Raw genomic sequence first — 19732 nt, 5'->3', positions numbered from 1 at the left:
TCACATTAACGTGAGGCCGTGCCAGAGATGGTTTCATCATCATATGTCCTAAACACACTCTTTGCTCTAAGTTAATTTGATCTAGAGGACTGAGGGATGAGCACAGTGGTGACCCTGAACAAGAGCTTGTGTGACCAGCCTCGGGCCAGTGGGACTGCACTATTGTTCAATAGAGTCCTGTGTGCGGACTGGAAGTGGGGAGGTGGGGGCTTCTCCCTACTGACTGCCTCAATTCAGCTGGAAATCAGAGCAGCATCACCCCCCCCCCCCCCACCCGCCCCCCCTCCCACACAGCCTTAGCAACCACGCCACGCCGACAGTTGCCAGGCAACCAGACAATGCTGGAGCCACTGGCTGCGGTGTGTGTGTGTCAGTTTTCCATGTACGAAAGTGGCAAATGATGCTTATGTTGGTGAAGAATATTCACTTCTTTATGTAAATACCTATGAAGCATCCAATGGTGTATAAATTGTAGAAACATTTATGTCGTCAGTATATGAAGAGATTACTGTATTATGGATTAGGTGAAATTAATCGTCAAGGATTTGAGGAGTGATGGCTGCATTAGCAACATGCCATTTCACTCTTCGTCAAAATGAGGTCATGTAAATATTGTGCTTGGGTGCCAGTGCATCTGCATTTTGGTATAGTTATTAATGTTATTGATCATCTTTGATGAACTATTGATAGATTTGACAGATGTTTGTAATGAACTAAAATCTGGGGAAACCCACAATTTCTGTGGGGGAAAAAAACATGCAGAAGAAGTAATCATTGTCATATAACTTTAAACTTCAGATCGCTTTCCTGCAAAATGAAAAAAAAGGGCGTTATCCCACTCAAGTTCTCATTGGCTCGTTTGTGCTGCTGAACATGGAGGGTGTCAAACTCATTTTCGTCGTGGGCCACATAGAGTTCCCCAGATAGTCGTTATGACTGTGAAAAACCGTACACAGTGAATTTATTAATTAGAAATATATCTTTCTTCATCTATATATGCAAGTGACATATAGTGAAATGCAGAACAAAAACAAATGCTCTTCCATAAGATGGCAGAAGGTACACCAATCCTGTGTATCCACCTGTTGCCATTCATTCATTCATTCAACAATATAATCGCTTTGTGTTCAACTAATTAAGCCGTAATTGCACACATTAAGTAAATATGTAAATTGAGACGAGATTGTTAATACAGTAGTCATACCTTTTCTGACATTTTTGTTTGGGGGCGTGCCATGAGCTTTTTCGAGTGTAAGTAAACGTTGGGAAGCAGTGCTTAATGTCGACGTAAATAAAGTATGTACTGTCATCTACTCACTCCACTTGTATACCTCCAACCGCTAGAGAGCGCACTAAGAGGAGCCGCTCAGCAGGTTTATTTCCTTCAACTCTGACCTCTAAGCTTGTGCTTGGCCGCATCGCCGAGGAATAATAATAAAATACAAGAATTGTAGCTGATGTCACGGCTTTGTTTAGCAATATAACAAGAGCTACTCTTCCTATTTGGCAGTATACGTGAGCGTTAGTCTGTCGGATAACTCCGCTAAAGCTCTATTTATGCTGTTTTCGGTACCACCGGGATGTGTTTTGCTACTTTGCTAACTAGTTAGCCTGCAACGCGCTGTCATCGCTGATAATGGTAACTTCAACCTATCGTTGGCAAGTCCGAAGAATTACATCCGCATTTGCACCATTGCGTAAATCTGATGACCACCAACGTTTACGTTGTCCGGAAACTATGGCTCTGCCTCTTTAGCGATGTACGCACTGCCAATTATTTATTGCAGCTCTCAAGAACGTAATATGTGTGGACTTGCTAACCTGATCTAGCCAGCTTTCTTAACTCGTATCGTCCGTCAAGCAGAGTGGAGAGTTTTGCTTAAGTTCTGGAAATCACTTTGTACTCTGAATAAGGTCATATCCCTCGCGTTCATAGGACGCGACAAAGTTTCGAGGAACTATGGCTAATGTCACGGATCTGCAGACCAAATACAGCAGGTTGGCACAGGAGTACTCCAAGGTAAAGAAACCTTTCAATTCATTTCACTTTCCTTCTGATATTTCATATCGATGTTCACCAAAGTGACACTGAGGTGTGGTTTTATTTTCTCACCATGCATGTTCGATCAGTGCAAAAATATGGATTATTTCAACAAGACACAACCACTGCAAGACAATGGCATTTGTGATGTTCCAATTAATTGTCATTCTAAAGCTTATTTGTTAACAACATTCGACAGATAAATGCTTCTCGTTGGAATCCTATAGAATTCAACTGCACCATGTATAGGTTTTTTGACAAATACACTATTATCTCTCAGTAAGTGTAGGGATTTGATTATTAATTGTTGATTATTCAGGTTGTTTTCAGTGGTGTGGAACTTCAATGGGTTTAATATTTTGGTTACTTTATTTACCTACGTAAGATTGTCTTTTAAAAGACAGTTATCATTGTCTCATTATTAGATTGTTCAGTCCTCCAAGACTTAAATACAAAAATGTAAATTATTGTTCAGGTTTACCTAATGATGTGGTTAGTGAGTGTGTGTGTTTTCTTTTCCTCACATTACAATAGATGTTCAAACTATGTTAATTAAATAGCATCATTCATTATAATACTAAAATGCTGGATGCAACTCACTTGTTTGGATTAGGGTGTATTGGGTGTCTTTGCATGCTACATTTAGACCTTAAAATGCTTACAATGTCATGCAGTCATATGCGTTCAAAATTTCAAATGGTCAAATTGGTTATTGGCACTAAGAACTGTTTTTTCCTCTTGTGGGCTCTATGTGCCCTTTGTCTCCATGTCAGCTGATTGTATGGTCATTGGCCAACGTGCGCTGTTTCCTGTTTGACTGATCTCCCATTTAGTGAACAGCTACATCCTACTTAGGAAGTGTTGACTATGTACTTGCCCCTCACATAATGTTATGCTAGTATAGTTCAGTGTTTTAAACAGTTGTGCCGACTGTCATAATGATGTCCACTAAATAAGTAGTACAGTTCATTTGATCCTAACAGCTGCTGTTTTAATGCATGTGTATGTGTGTGCACCGTCGTGTATATTTTCATAGCTGCGTGCCCAGAACCAGGTGCTGAAGAAGGCAGTTGTCGATGAGCAGGCTAATTCAGCTTCCCTTAAGGTAAGGTGACTTTTAAAAGACAAATCACAGAGGCCTACTATGCATCTATGCATTTATTTTATACCTGCTCAAATATTTACCACACTCCCTATAATGCTGATTGCAATTCCCAACAGAAGCCCTTTTACAAGTTGCTGCATCATAGCCAAATCAGAAGACCGAGCCTTTTTTTAGGCCTTTGGCGGTAGTATCATAACTGTAACAGATGTGGCATGGCGCCTATGTGAGAATGCCGGAAAGGTGGGACAGAGGTGTGTGACACCAAAGACTTCTCCTGCCCTGTTGTAGTGAAAGCAGTTGTCACTGTCCAAAGTATTCTCACAATATCAAAGAAGCATCTGGTGGCGTAATATCGTCACGCATCTAATTACCGTATTAAGACTCTTAAGCAGTAATTTGGTGTGATCTCTGTGTAAAAGAGACTAGTGATTCTCTGGTAGTCCATATATTTGCAGCACCACATTATTCCTATTTCACTGCTTGGTTCTTGTCTTCAGGAGCAGCTGAAGCAGAGGGATCAGAGTCTGAGGAAGCAGGACCAGGAGATGGACAGCCTCAGCTTTCGGAACCAGCAGCTGGCTAAGAGGGTGGAGTTACTGCAAGAGGAGTTGGCTGCCAGTGAAGCTAAGGGGAAAAAGGGGAAGGTAATGACGGGCGTACAACTAGAATCTGATATATTGTTTATCTCTTGTTGGAATACCTGTAGAGCCAATCCTGTTGCTTTTAATCTGATTTTAAAAGTAATGCGAAGGGAAGCCACACAAGGCGAAATACCACTGAAATAAAATGGAGGACTACAATTCTGGTAATTGGCAATCTTAAAATACCATGCAAATATGGCCTCTGGGGGGTTGTGAGAAGTATAATCATGATATCAAATCAATCTGATTGAATGCCTAGTAATGCTGTGTTCTGACAGGATTCCACACTTAATATCATTGCACCAGCATTGCCCTCTACAGTTATAGCAAGCTTTTGTCCTTTTAAATGTTAAGTGCTGAAATCTAACGTGTCCTTTTTTGTTGTTATAGCTTATATTATGCATATACTTCCTGAGAGGGAAGGGCAGCTGAGAAATTGTGCTGCCCTACAAAATCCCTCAAATGTGTTGAATGGTACATGTTAATACATCACAACATATAGCAATACCCAGATACTACATAACATGAGTAATAAACCTGTACTGAGTTGAAGTTGGAACTAGAATCTCTGCGCAATGGTGCTGTGATAATATGCTAGCCATCCATTTTCTATAGTGCTTGATCTCATTATGGTCATGGGTGAAGTAAAGCCACTCCCAGCTGATTTGGGCAAGAAATTGGGTAGCGTCGACCCTGGACTGTTTGCCAGCCAATCACACAGAGACAATGAGCTATTCACGCTCACATTTACACCTAAGGGCAATTTAGAGTCTTCAATTGACCTAACATGCGTCTTTTTGGGATGAGTCTGTAACCGGGAAAAACCCACACAAGCAAGGCGAGAACATGCAAATAACACACTGAGGCCAAAGTCGATATTGCATCGACCAACTTCAAAACTATCAGGCAGATGTACTCCCCACTAGTCCACTGTGCTGCTGTGATTATATGCTAGTACGCTAAATTAATATGAAGAAAATGTGCTTATCTCAGCAAACACTATCTCTCAACAAATTGTACACATGCATTTGGATGGTAATGAATATATGCTTGTGTCTTCCCACTTTTAGAATAAAGGAGATTCTCCTTCACACCATGTTGTGAGGACACAAAGTGTTTTTGATGAGGACCTGCAGAAAAAAATTGAAGAAAACGAGAGGCTTCACATACAAGTAAGGTCCAATTAATATTGTATATTTTTTAAGTGAAGGATGCTGCGGCGCCTGCAAATTTGTTTTTCTCCTGTGCACTCTATAGTTTTACGAGGCAGATGAGCAGCACAAGCGGCAAGAGGCCGAGATGAGGGTGCGTCTCGAGGAGTTGGAGAGAGACTCACAGCATCACCAGGCTGTCGTGGAGGGACTCACCACCAAGTACACAGAAACCATCGAGAGGCTGCAGAGTGACAAGGCGCGATTGGAGGTGAGAATAAGCCAGAACAAAAAGCCAAGAGGATAATTCATCATGCGATTGTAAGTTGACTTGACTGCATTTTTGTCCTTTCCTCTTTTGTTAGGTCAAAACACAGACTCTGGAGAGGGAGGGAAAAGATTGCCGATTGAGAACCGAGGAGTGGTAAGTTTGCCTGTTTTTTTAAAATGTTTTTTTTTTTATTGTGTTCCATCAAGAATTTACAGCTTAGTCCTGGTTGATTGACAAGTTATTCTGTTGTGCTTTTTTTGTGCAGTCAGCAGCAGTTAAGACGATGCCAGTCAGAACTCAACAGACAGCTGAAACAAAGCAGCAGCGTCATTCAGGAAAAAGTCCCCTTTAATGACACCAGTAAGTGTCCTGCACTCAAAAAAGAATGTAAATGTAATAGAAATACAGTATTCTGCTAGTAACTAATGTACAAGGGCTTCTCAGTTTACGACCTAACCCGAATTTGTGAGTCGCAGCGTGCTGTAGTTGATCACTAAGGTAAGGTAATGGTCCAGGAAATATTTGTTTAAAAATGCTTCTTGGACATAAATAGAAGACAATATTATTTTATCACGTAACAATGTATTCCTTTGCCACTGCACTAGTTCCTCATAATTTCAAAACATTATGTTGGTGCCATCCGAAATAGAATACCTCTGGTTGATCCTAATCCCTTCGGAATTTAAGACCGCTGATGTGGAATATTTTGCTCATTGAAGTGTCTTCCTTGTCCCTCCAATTCTCTAGAATTTAGTGACTACAACAGTCTAAATGTGCCAGCACACAATCGAAGACATCAGGTGGGTGTTTCGGGGACGGTCTAACTTGTAATGTACCATTGTTTTTTTTTTTTTTTTTTTTGTCTTTTTATTTGCATTTCAGCCCTCTTTGAGCCGTCACCTTATCGTGGTGGAGGGGTTTGTGTGTCCCAATCATCCTAGTGGCTTCAGGCCCCTGGGAAGGTCACCCATGGCAAACAAGACCTAGGTGAGGGACCAGACAAAGCATGGCTCCAAAACCCCTATGATGAATAAAACAAATGGATGGTAATGCCTATGCACCAAACAGTTGTTCAAAGTACCCACCCTTTTTGGAGTCTTTGGAGGGGGTGCTGGAGAGTGCTCCTGCTGGGGACTCCATCGTTCTGCTAGGGGACTTCAATGCTCACATGGGCAATTACAGTGAGATCTGGATGGGCGTGATTGGGAGGAACGGCGCCCCCGGTCAGAACCCGAGTCGTGTTCTGTTTTTGGACTTCAGTGTTCATCCCAGATCGTCCATAACGAACACCATGTTCAAGCATAAGGGTGTGAACATGTGCACGTGGCACCAAGACACCCTAGGTCGCAGTTCAATGATTGACTTTGTGGTCGTGTCATCGGACTTGCGGCCGCATATCTGAGACACTCTGGTGTAGAGAGGGGCGGAGCTGTCAACTAATCACCACCTGGTGGTGAGTAAGCTCCGATGGTGGGGGAAGATGCCAGTCCAACCTGGCAAGCCCAAACATATTGTGAGGGTCTGCTGGGAACGTCTGGCAGAATCCCTGGTCAGAAGGAGTTTCAACTCCCACCTCCGGCAGAACTTCACCCACGTCTCGGGGGAGGTGGGGGACATTGAGTCCGACTGGACCATGTTCCGCGCCTCCATTGCCGAGGCGGCCGACCGGAGCTGTGGCCATAAGGTAGTCGGTCCCTGTCGTGGCGGCAATCCCCGAACCCGTTGGTGGACACCAGCGGTGACGGATGCCATCAAGCTGAAGAAGGAGTCCTATCGGGCCTTTTTGGCCTGTGGACTCCTGAGGCAGCTGATGGGTATCGGCTAGCCAAGCGGAATGCAGCTTTGGTGGTGGCGGAGGCAAAAACTCGTACATGGGAGGAGTTCGGTGAGGCCATAGAGAATGACTTCCGCACAGCTTCGAGGAAATTCTGGTCCACCATCCGGCATCTCAGGAAGGGGAAGCATTGCACCTTTAACACTGTGTATAGTGAGGATGGGGCACTGCTGACCTCGACTCAGGATGTTGTGAGACAGTGGGGAGGATACTTTGAAGACCTACTCACTTCTACCGACACGCTTCCAAAGAGGAAGCAGAGTCTGGGGTCTCTGAGGCGGGCTCTCCTGTCTCTGGTATTGAGGTCACCAAGGTGGTTAAAAAGCTCCTCGGTGGCAAGGCCCCGGGTGTGGATGAGATTCACCTGGAGTTCCAAAAGGCTCTGGATGTTGTGGGGCTGTCCTGGTTGACACGCCTCTGCAACATCGCGTGGACATCGGGGACAGTGCCTCTGGATTGGCAGACTGGGGTGGCGGTGGAGGGTGTGTTCCAACTACAGGGGGATCACACTCCTCAGCCTCCCTGGTAATGTCTATTCAGGGGTGCTGGAGAGGAGGGTCCGTGGGGAAGTCGAATTTCATATTTAGGAGGAGCAGTGCGGTTTTGTCCTGGCCGTGGAACAGTGGACCAGCTCTACAGCCTCAGCAGGGTCCTTGAGGGTGCATGGGAGTCTACATGTGTTTTGTGGACTTGGAGAAGGTGCTCGACTGTGTCCCTCGGGGATTCCTGTGGGAGGTGCTTCAGGGGTATGCGAGACCGAACCCCCTGATATGGGCTATTCGATCCCTGTATGACCAGTGTCGGACTTTGGTCCGCATTCCTGGCAGTAAGTTGGACTTGTTTCCGGTGAGGGTTGGACTCAGTCAAGGCTGCCCTTTGTCACCGATTCTGTTCATAATATTTATGGACAGAATTTCTAGGCACAGCGTAGAGGGAGGTCCGGTTTGGTAGCCTCAGTATTGCATCTTTGCTTTTTGCAGATGATGTGGTTCTCCAACTCTCACTGGAGCGGTTCGCAACAGAGTGTGAAGCGGCTGGGATGAGAATCAGCAGCTCCAAATCTGAGACCATTGTCCTCAGTTTGACAAGGGTGTAGTGCCCTCTCCGGGTCGGGGATGAGCTCCTGCTCCAAGTGCAGGAGTTCAAGTATCTTGGGGTCTTGTTCACGAGTGAAGGAAGAATGGAACAGGAGATCGACAGGCGGATCGGTGAAGCGTCTGCAATGATGCGGACTTTGTATCGGTCCGTTGTGGTGAAAAAGGAGCTGAACCAAAAGCCGAAACTCTCAATTTACCGGTCGATCTACGTTCCTACCCTCCCCTATGGTCACGAGCTGTGGGTCGTGACCGAAAGAACAAGATCCCGGATACAAGCGGCCGAAATGAGTTTCTTCCGCAGGGTGTCTGGGCTCTCCCTGAGAGATAGGATGAGAAGCTCGGTCTTCCAGCAGGGGCTCAGAGTAGAGTCGCTGCTCCTCCACATTGAGAGGAGGCAGATGAGGTGGCTCGGGCATCTGATTAGGATGCCTCCTGGACAAGGTGTTCCGGGGACATCCCACCGGGACGAGACCCCGGGGATGACCCAGGACACACTGGCGCGACTACATCTCTCGGCAGACCTGGGAATGCCTCGGAATCCCCTCGGAAGAGCTAGAGGAAGTGGCTAGGGAGAGAGAACTCTGGGCTTCCCTGCTAAAGCTACTGCACCTGCGACCCGACCTTGGATAAGCAGAAGAAAATGGATGGATGGATTTATGGATTTGCATTTCAAGCATCAACAATGTACACGCTGTAGTTTTAATTACATTGAATTATATATTTTCTAAATTCAGCTAAAAGCCCGAGATGTGGCAGGTCAAGCCTTGAGCTTCATTCAGGACCTTGTGGCTGGTCTCCTAAACTTCCATTCGTACACTGAGCAGAGAGTCCACATCTATCCACTGGACTCTTCTATTGAGCCCATTTCTCCTTTGAATCAGAAGGTTAGTAGAACAGCAAACACCCACAGCATGCATACACTGCATTTCTTGTGAATATTAACGTAAACGGGTAATTATGGTCATAAACCTTCTCTCCTTCCAGTTCTCTCAGTATCTGCACGAGAATGCGGTGTACGTGCGCCCCCTGGAGGAAAGATTTCTGCAGTTACACCAAAGCTTCACAGAGGACACAGTCACAGTGCTGGTGAGAGGTTCTGGGATACATACAATGTGATAGGTCCTGTGTCTTTCTATCTAACCACCATCTATTTTATGTTGTTGAATTGCAGGAGACTGTGGACAAGCTGAAGAACTTCAGTGACAATTTCTCCACGTATACCCGTTTTCTACAAAAGCTTCTTCCTTATCAACTAAAAAGGTCAGCAGTGTTCTTTCATGTGTGTGATAAGGGCAGAGAGTTGAGGAGGCTGTTTTAGTTTTTTTTAAAACTGTGGTTTCCTCCCAGCCTAGAGGAGGAGTGCCAGACACCACTATGTACTGCTGCCCTTTCAGTGAAGAATCGGGAGCTGCAGAATGATGTGAGGAGTGTCACTTCAGTGTTTGACAAACTACAGAACTACATCAACCTGTTGACTTTACCCAGTAGGTTTACATGAATTACTCAAACCAGTTTTAAGATCTTTGTGTATTATCCCTCCAATACTGCAAAAAAAATCACATAGATGTGGTAGTTTGTTTTTCACAGATAACACAAATTATTTTTTTGTCCACATAAATGTGTGCTTTTTATCTTAGGTGTTCGTCAGGATGGTATGCCACAAAGTAGCACCTCTGCAGTCTTCACCCAGCTGGCGGCCTGTTTGCACAGTCTTCATGATGTTGTTAAAGGTAAGCAGCCATTCATCTTCATGACTACCTTCATGACCTCCTTGTAACAACAGGTTGAGTCAAATAATCTGAATGAGTCATTGTTGGAGCTCCATAGACCCTGATGTTGTTATATTAAATTATGCCCCTAACATCTGAAAATAAAACAAATTAATGGGAAAATCAGAATCAGAATCATCTTTATTTGCCAATTATGTCCAAAAACACACAAGGAATTTGTCTCCGGTAGTTGGAGCTGCTCTAGTACGACAACAGACAGTCAATTGACAGAACACTTTGGAGACAAAAAGACATTGACAAAAAAACAGTCACTGAGCAGTAAAGGGTTGCTAGTTATCTGGTAATGCCGGTAAATGTTTTTTTTTTTTTTTGACAATTGTGCAAAAAGATGCAGAGTCCTCTAGCACTTAGAGCAGTTCGAATGACTAATATTGCAATAGTCTGGTGCAATGAAAATTGTGCAAAAGGCACCGAGACTTCAAGGAGTGTATGCGGTTTAAAGTGAGGCACGTAATGTTGCTCAACTGAGATGTGACAAATTGAAGCAAGTACAGGTTTTATTTAATGGTATTTACATCTAGATGTGTTAAACAACTGCGATTGGCTGGCGACCAGTTCAGGGTGTACCCGGCGTCTCGCCTGAAGATAGCTGGGATAGGCTCCAGCAGCCCGCGACCCTAGTGAGGATAAGCGGTAAAGAAAATGGTTAGATGGATTTGTTAAAAAACCCCTCCTCCACACAAGCAGTCTTCAAATCATGAAGGTTCCAACATGGGCTTATTTTATGGACCTTGAGTTTCAGTTCTTTCCATAAATTTTCGATTGGATTCAAGTCGGGTGATTGGCTGGGCCATTCTAGCAGCTTTATTTTTTTCTTTGAAACCAATTGAGTTTCCTTGGCAGTATGTTTTTGATCATTATCCTGCTGAAATGTCCACCTTAGTTTCATTTTCAGCATGCTCCTAGATGGCAGCAGATTTTTGTCAAGAATGTCTCGGTACATTTGCCCATTCATCCTTCCTTCAATAATGTGACGTTTATCGGTACCATTTGCTGAAAAGCAGCCCCACATGGCCATCATGTTCCCACCTCCGAACTTCACTGTCGGTATGGTGTTTTTAGGGTGATGTGTAGTGCCATTTCTCCTCCAAACATGGTGTGCATTATGGCATTCAAACAGTTCACTTTTGATCTCATCCGACCAGACTATATTCTCCCAGTATTTAACTGGCTTGTCCAAATGTTTTTCAGCAAACTTTAAACAAGTTTTGACATGCTTTTTTTTTTTCAGCATTGGGATCTTGCGTGGTCAGCGTGCATACAGGCCATGGTGGCGGAGTGCATTACTCACTGTTTTCCTTGTGACAACAGTACCTGTTAATTCCAGGTCTTTTTGAAGCTCTCCACAGGTGGTCCTTTTTGAAGTTCTCCACAGGTGGTCCTCTTGGACAACTCTTCTGATTATTCTTTGCACTCCTCTGTCAGAAATCTTGTGAGGAGCACCTGATCGAGGCAAATTTATGTTTGTATGATTTGCTTTGCACTTACGTATTAAGGCCACAACTGTGCTCACTTCAACATTCAGAAACTTAGATATGCACCTGTAACCAATGCCATCGTTATGGTTGCTTTTTCGGAAAATAGTCACTTAAGGAGTCGGAAGAATCGCTAAATATAGCGACCAAATCGCTAAGTTGGCAGCACTGACTTTGCTTTTGTAAACTAGTAACGGCTATCTGTTTGTGACCATGTTGTACGAAAGCTGCTTAAAAAAATGCCCAGGCCTAGTTTGGATTCAACTTACCTCATGGCCATTTCCATTGCTCAAGAGTACAGTTTTTATGCTCTCTAGGAAAGAGCAGCCCTTTTCTCCTTGTGTGATACTGGTTTTAGTTTTCTTAAGGGTATATTGTACAACAAACCCAGCAACAAGTTATGCTATTTTATTTTATTTTTTAACATTTTGATTCCACCAAACATTAGATTTCCCATCCCAAGCCAATAATAAACAAATTCTGAGATAGTAAAACCTTTTCCAAGTCCACGGTGGACAACTGGTTAGCACATCTGCTTCACAGTTCTGAGGACCGGAGTTCAAATCCTGGCCTCGCCTGTGTAGAGTTTGCGTGTTCTCCCTGTGCCTGCATGGGTTTTCTCCGGGTACACCGATTTCCTCCCACAACCCAAAAACATGCGTGCTAAGTTGATTGAAGACTCTAAATTGCCCATAGGTGTGAATGTGAGTGCGAATGGTTGTTTGTTTATATGTGCCCTGAATTGGCTGGCGACCAGTTCAGGCTGTACCCCGCCTCTCGCCTGAAGATATCTGGAATAGGCTCCAGCACGCCCACGAACCTCGTGAGGATAAGTGGTACAGAAAATAGATGGATGGATTGTTCTTGTATCATTGCTTGGTTAACTTCAGGCAGTAGCTTTTTATGTCTAGACAGGTTTTAGTCAAACACTTCCTGTATGCGTCCATTCCTCAACTGCATTCATTTCAAAATATGATGCAAATCGTCACAATTATACCTCTCTTGCTCTTCTTACTCTTCTGCATGCATGCGTGTGCATAGAAATGTCAAAGCACTACAACCAGAAGGCCAGCTTAGAGCAGGAGCTCTCCACGGCCACACAGAAACTCTTCACCACCACTGAGTGTCTGCTGGGATCCCTGGGCTCGCTGACCAACAGCACGGGCAAGGTACGGCCAATAGGGGGCAATAGGCAGCCAGGTTTATAATTCATCTCACACACCATACATTAAGCCTTCTGAGCCACAGTTGAGATTTGACAGCAGTAGTATCATGATGCTCAATTGCCACTTTAGGTAGGACTCAGGTGGCCAGCAGTTAAATATTCAAAGCCACTGTCTAAATCATTTTTTTACAGCTGCTCCCCAGCTCGAGTTGCTGATAAATGATTCTCTTTTTGAGTAAAGACATGTCTGATGGGTGGCCCAGTACGGTGACTTGCACACTTACTGGCACAGGATGTGTGAAGTGAGCATTTTGAGATTGAGCATCTCTGCAGGAGGAATCCTAACTGCATAGACATTTATTTTACCCATCGCTGTTGCCTTCTGGCTCAAGAGGCTGTGAATGATTTATTTTTATGAGGCTTAATATCTGTGATTTCTTGCAGCTTGCCACATTTTTCAGCAACAACTTGGATTTTTTCACATCATCGAGCTACAGTCCCAGAGGAAGCACAGCAGCACTTAACCCTTTACATGCCGAGAGTATGCTTTCCAACAAAAAGAAAGCAGCTGCTTACATTCACGCGCTTAAAAAGGTAAGCATTCCCTAAACTCTGCTCAGATCAGTATTCACTGACTAGTAGACAACTGATTGGACAAAACACTCTCCCCGTTAGGTTTAAGAGCTTTAACATACTACTATTGTAATCCAAATGTGTTTATTATAGTGTTAGTAGTTTGCAGCGGTGAGCTATATGAACACATTTTGACAGATGTACTGCAAACTACTATTATGTCATCAATTATGTATTGTTACTGCTTGAGTTTTGTTTTCAATAAACCTTTGTTCATATTTAGCCCAGGCCACAGTCCGTTCCATACAGGGAAGCGCTGTCCAATCGCCGGATACTCACTAGCTCCACTGAAAGTAGAGAAGGTCTCACTAAACAGGTATGTTCCTGATACCTCTATTGGTCGTCATAAATAAAGGTTGCATGCGGCCGTACGTGTTAATGTGATCGTGTTTGTCTAATTATGTTGCTACTGATTATTTTTGTTGTTGTATGAGGCTGTGATGAGAAAAAAATAGTTTCAAGATGATTACTGTATTTTACAGTTTAAGAAGCTGCTGCAAAAAGAGCTCAGGATAGCCAGATTAAAGTATTTTTCATTTTCTTTTCTTTTTAATTGTTGTGCTTGGTCCCCTTAGTTTGACGGTTCTTATTTTTCCCACGCTGGCCTCCTGCAGGTACAACAGAGTCAGGAAAAGATTGCACGTCTTGAGCAGGAAAAAGAACACTGGCTCCTGGAAGCTCAGCTGGGGAAGGTGCGGCTGGAAAAGGAGAACCAGCGTATTTCAGACTTGGAAGCACAGCTCGCAATGGCTCAGGGGGCAGGTCAGAACTCACGGACAACTGCAGTCAGCACGCTGACACAGAACCACGAGGAAGTGGAGACGGCTCTGAAAACTGCTGCGAAGGAAACTATGTGCACCAGCTTGGTACAGTCACTTCTTACTTTTATCTTGCAGAGGAAAATTCCTCTTCATGGCTGGAGCATCTCATTTCCTGTAACAATAATTGTCTTTTCTTGATGCCCCCACACTCCTTTTGCACGATAAAACTCAGACATCCAATTTGCTGAGGCAGCACAATAGAAGAATACTGTTGTAGAGGTTCACAGTGTCCTCATAATCCAGAACTGGTCAGGCCTCACTGGTCAGCCTGTGCAAAGGTTTTATTGTTGCAGTTTACTCAACAGCTGTGTTTTTGTCTCCTCCCTCCAGGTTGGCATGTTGTGTACCGTACCCACAGCTGAGCATGTGAGTGGCCGTGCATTTATATGAAAAAGTTCAAAGCAGCATATTCTCCATGGATAAATCGAGTTTAACATTGCACGATGTTGCGTCTGTTTTGCAGGTGGGAGACGAGGAGTCCAGGGAGCAGCTGATAAAGACTCACTACATGACCAGAGTGGGAGAGCTCACCACTCAGCTGCAGGTGTCAGATAGCAAAGCAGTGCACTTCCACTCTGAGGTGAAGCCTTCACTTGACAGTCTGTCTGAAAAACAACTTCAATGATTTTGTGTAAATAACCTTCTCTTAGCCATTTAGCATTGTAAGTCATTTTAGCAGTGACACTTATAGATTAGGTGTAAAACACCAGTCATAACAAATATTCCTTATAGTATACGCATTCCTTCCAAATATTTGAAGGACGAGGAGCTGAGGACGACCGGTAGACGCTGTCAGTATGTGGCCTTCATCTTATTTCTTTTTTTTTTTTAATAAATAAACTCCACCTCATTAGTTAATGGCTTGTCTCCAAACTTTTTTGCGCATTTTTGAAATAACAAATTTCCTCAACTTATCTTTTAATAGGTTGTTGTTGTTATACGATATTACTGGATTAATAATTATATTATGTGAAGACACTGATAGTGTTAATGATTTCTCACAATAATTAGGAAACAGATAAATATCAATACTAAATACTTTATTTTTATAACTCTCTGCCAGCGATTACATTTTCAAACGGTCACTTTACAGCACCCCTAGAAAATCACAATGTCACATCACTGGTGAGCGGTTTTTAGAGCAGGGCCGCTGGCTACTCATCATGTGGTCCTTGGGGGCACCACGTTGGTGACCCCTGGTCCAATACATAGGTGTTTTTAAAAATTCTTTCCCTCAATCCTGGGGTCAAAATGTCTCCCTGTCCCCACCAGTGCTGTTAATCCACACAAGCACATTTGCCATGGCTGTCTATTGCATGCCAACACAACAGGTGACGATGTAACACCTAACCGTAAATCCATTTAAAAGCAAGGTCGTGTCACAAGGGATAGTCATATGTCCGGACCCATTCCTGAATATCACAGAAAGTTACTCAATGTTTTGCAAACACTGTGACATCATTTAAAGTAAAATAGACTAAAAGAGGCCTATATGTGTAAGTACCGGTAAGTAAATAAATAAAATTTTCATGACATGTTCATCTGCAATTAGTATGTCAGCAGCAGTATTCTATTAAATGTCAGATGATAAACTGTCCCTACTGCAAACCATACCTTTACATTTTCACAGTGCCTTCAAATAACCACATTCAGTATAGATTTGTGCCTTCAAATAAAATAATGCAGTATAAATTTGCATTCATTGTAACATTGTAATCACTTTATCTTTCTAGTGTCGCGCTTTGGCTAAGAGATTGGCCATTGCAGAGAAATCACGGGAAACTGTTGTCGAGGAGATGAAAAAGGCCAATCAGAACATCACACACCTGCAGGTATGTTGATCCTCCAACCAAAGAACCACAGACCACACTTACTTGTCCCTTCAGTTAAAATTGTCCTGTGCCACACAGGATGAACTGAGCACGACCAAGAGGAGCTACGAAGACCAGCTGAGCATGATGAGTGACCATTTGTGTAGTATGAACGAGACACTGAGCAAACAGAGAGAGGAGATCGACACGCTCAAACTGGGAAGCAAGGTACACTGATGACCAGTCTTTATTTTCTTTTGTACTCCCTGGATGCCACGACACCGTTTGTGTTTCCCTATATGGCCTAATGGGCTGCTGCTGTTACGGTTTAGAAGAAAACCGAAAGCTCCAAGGAGTTAATAAGAAAACTCAAGTGTCTTTCAGGAGGTTAAGTTATGTTTTTAGCCTGTGAGCTGTGACGTCGTAAAAATTCTGTCAGTTACAAGGTGGACACGGAGGTCAGTGGTAACAGTGTACTGATTGCACGATCTAATGGAAAACACACATACTGGCATCATCTGAAAAAGACATTAGGTTTGAGTTGAAGAGGTCTTCTGTCGAGTGTGTGTGTGTGTGTGTGTGTATGTGTGTGTATGTGTATGTGTATGTGTATGTGTATGTGTATGTGTATGTATGTGTGTGTATGTGTATGTGTATGTTCGTTCGTGTTCCGGGCTGCTTGAGGGCAGGTTTCCAAATGGCAGGACAGAACATGTGTGTGATCTGAAGGTGGTGGTTTTCTCTTGAAGGACAGAAACCAGACCCAGCATGTTTGTAGATTCTCACAGGAATGTGAAGTAAACCTTAGCCCTTAATTTGACAATATAGACTGGACACAAATGGGGGTGTTTGTTTTCCTTTTACTTTTTCTCCTTTCAGTTTCATGAAACTATTTGACATTCATGACCTGTACTACCACATATGCAATTGTGTTTGTATGTTACAAGATATATACTGTATATATTTTGTTTTTATGTGATGAAGTAAACATTCATTTGGAGTATGTTTGTAAATTGGGGATGGGCATACGACTAAATGGTCTGTTATGGGGAAAATAAAAAATCAAGGAGAACTGATGTTTTGATGCCAGTGTTCTATTGAGTCGTATAATGACAATGTCATTATTGAAAGCAAGTTTTACTTTTTGTTTTTGAGATTTGCATTATTTCTCCGGATACCAAATAAGCTTTGAACTGTTTTTTTTTCCCCCCATGATTTTCTTTTCCACAGAAAAATTTGAAAAAAGCTTTTTCTTTTTCCCTCTTTCAGGTAATGGGAAAATGGGTGCTTCATCTTGTTTTTAGCAGAACATGTATGTAAATGAATACACATTATTTGGTAAAAGTAACATTTTAAATGTTCGAAAATTTCACATAAAATGAGCCGTCAAACTGCATGGCTCATTTGGTCCATATATCCCTCCAGCTCTCTCACTGTCTCATGAAGAGTTGTACAGAGGAGGCAAGGCGACCTTGGCAAAATATTTACGGCTTGGAAGCACATACCTCTGGTCAAACGTTTCCAACATGTTTAAATCCCTACTTGTACAACATATGAATAGGCACCATGTCTTTAACAATGTTCAGCATGATGATGTCATACAGAAATAAATGTGAAAACTATTTCACGTTTTTCCTTTTCAGACCAGAAATTTAGACCCACCAGCGCCTCTGGTGGTTGCACTGAAGTGCACTCCATTCTTCCTCATCAACTATCAGTTTAAAAAAAAAAAAAAGCCTGAACTGAGTTTGTTTTTCTTCTGCAGGCAAATGCCAAAAAGAACAAAGGCCGCTAACGGTGGCCCTCACATTGGTTCCATTTGGATCACAAGAGCACCTTGAAGACACTGTGGAGCCCCCCACCTCCCACAGCATCCTGGTACCAAGACCACCGTGTCACCAAAACCAGGTCACAAGCAAAGCCTCAGAATCCTCCACATTTTACATTTTGGCAATACAAACACTCAAGACTGACTGAAGAGGCCTTTTCTTTCCTCATGACACAGCATCACGTTAATAGTGCCGGAGGCTGTTTGACCTTTTGGCCAGAACTGAATAGGAGAGATTCCTTCCAATTGGAATGCAGGAAATGGATAAAGTTTGCTGACTTGAAGACCAAACCCTGTTGATCAATCAGCCATTCGTTTTTTTCCTTGTTGTGGGTATGTGAGGAGGAAATGACACTGTTTTTGCTGCTTACTGAACACAAAATGTCAGTGCAGTTGTTTTACATGCACATATTGTTTCCCGCCTTTAATGTATATATATATCGCTTCTAACACCTGCATAATCTAAGAAGGGCTTCCAATGATCAACCAACCATTAAACACTTGAATCCATCCCTTATTCCGAGTCCTCTTTAAGAGGACAACAAAGTTGTCTGTCGGGAACCACAAACTGATTGTTTACATGGAAGTAAAAGTCTACAATGGACAAGTTGTAGCTTGTAAAGCATCCTGTACGAGTGTGTGATCTTACTTTGCAACAGTAGTTTCTTTTTTAAAAGCACCAAAGTAAGTGTGGAGGTGCCCTTCTGTTGGGCTATTAAAGCCTTGTTTTTTTTTTTTGTGGTTTGGAATTATAAAGCATACATTTATTATACATATGATTAATATTTCAATATATATATATATATATATATATATATATATATATATATATATGTTTGAATCTTAAAAATGCACACATACCCTATACAGAAAGTACCCATTCCTGAACGTGCAAATGTTTATCACAAAATATGAAGTCTGCACCTACTTATTTTGGGTGTGTCTCATAAAGTTTGTATAATGGGATGCGTCGTTGCCTGGACTCTTGAACTGGTGCGCAGACAAGCTGATTCACGCAGCATGCAATGTGCAGCTGCAGTTCAGTTCTGGCTTGTTTTGACATGATGAGGTCCGTAAGGAAGCCGCTCACTGGCTGCTCATCAGTCTTCACTTGGGCAACAAATGTTAGCCAACTGTCCACATGTTTGAAAGTACTGTACTACTATCCTCACAGTGTAATCTTCTCAAAAGCTCACAATGTGTGTGAGACTCAGAATAAAGAGCTTTTTGTCTTTAAAATTATCTGTCTTAGTATGAGCCTTCTCATTAATAAATGCATTTGTGAGGGCTTTTTTTAGGCAAAGACCTACCCTGATCACTGGGAAATAAGGTAGCAATATTTAATTTCACATAGAAATTGTTTCAAGATTACTATTCAATGGCGTCACTTTCTTAAGGCACATTTTTTTTTAATAAAATATGTTGTCAATCTGTTGTAGCTTGTAGTGCCTTTAAGTACTTGATAGACTTCAAAATTTACAATCTCAACTGTTTGAGATAAGTGTGAGCTTGTGGTTCACTTTATACAGTACGTTTCACTACAATATAAAGTACATGATTACTTAAGGACTGTGGTGCCTGGAAGTGAAAATGAAAAACAACTACAGAATTAGTTCCTTTCCAAATGTAACAACTTTCACTTCTGTGAATTTTAACAAGATTCTGGAATGTGTGAGAATTTTTGCCATTTATTCAGAAGAACTGTAAAAATAAGGTCAGAGGTGAAGGGATCTGGCTCATGATTTCAGTTCTAGTTTATCACAAAGGGGTTTGATGTCCTTTCAAGTTCTTCCAAAGTTGAAAAGGCACAGCAAACTCATCCAACCATGCTTTACTTTGTACAACAAAATTGCCATTTTCTAGCTTTTCCCCAAAATTTAAATGAAGGACAGCACCTTGTACAAATGGTTAGCACATCTGCTTCATTGTCCTGAGGTTCTGGGGTCGAATCTCGGTTACGGCCTTCGGGTGTGGAGTTTGCATGTTCTCCCTGTGTTTGTGTGGGGTTTCTGTGGATACTCCAGCTTCCTCTCACATTCCAAAATGGAGGGATGGATCTGTCTGATGAT

At 42.7% G+C, this 19732-nt stretch overlaps 1 protein-coding gene across 1 annotated transcript; it reads left to right on the top strand.

Annotated features, from left to right (window-relative positions):
- The first annotated feature begins 1394 nt into the window (after positions 1-1394).
- Positions 1395-18905, top strand: ppp1r21 (protein phosphatase 1, regulatory subunit 21). Its single transcript, XM_061690106.1, has 22 exons — positions 1395-2020; positions 3078-3146; positions 3644-3790; positions 4858-4959; positions 5045-5209; positions 5304-5362; positions 5475-5569; positions 5957-6009; positions 8875-9024; positions 9125-9226; positions 9312-9400; positions 9488-9624; positions 9778-9870; positions 12447-12574; positions 13015-13164; positions 13427-13519; positions 13818-14069; positions 14355-14390; positions 14488-14604; positions 15758-15856; positions 15935-16063; positions 17601-18905. The coding sequence occupies exons 1-22, from the start codon at positions 1961-1963 to the stop codon at positions 17628-17630; spliced, it is 2355 nt and encodes a 784-aa protein (XP_061546090.1). The 5' UTR covers positions 1395-1960; the 3' UTR covers positions 17631-18905.
- Positions 18906-19732: the final 827 nt, after the last annotated feature.

This window comes from Phycodurus eques, chromosome 11 (assembly GCF_024500275.1).
Source record: "Phycodurus eques isolate BA_2022a chromosome 11, UOR_Pequ_1.1, whole genome shotgun sequence".
In the NCBI taxonomy this organism is placed as follows: domain Eukaryota; kingdom Metazoa; phylum Chordata; class Actinopteri; order Syngnathiformes; family Syngnathidae; genus Phycodurus; species Phycodurus eques.
The sequence above is the reverse complement of the archived record's forward strand: the minus strand, read 5'-3'. Positions and strand labels throughout refer to the sequence as shown.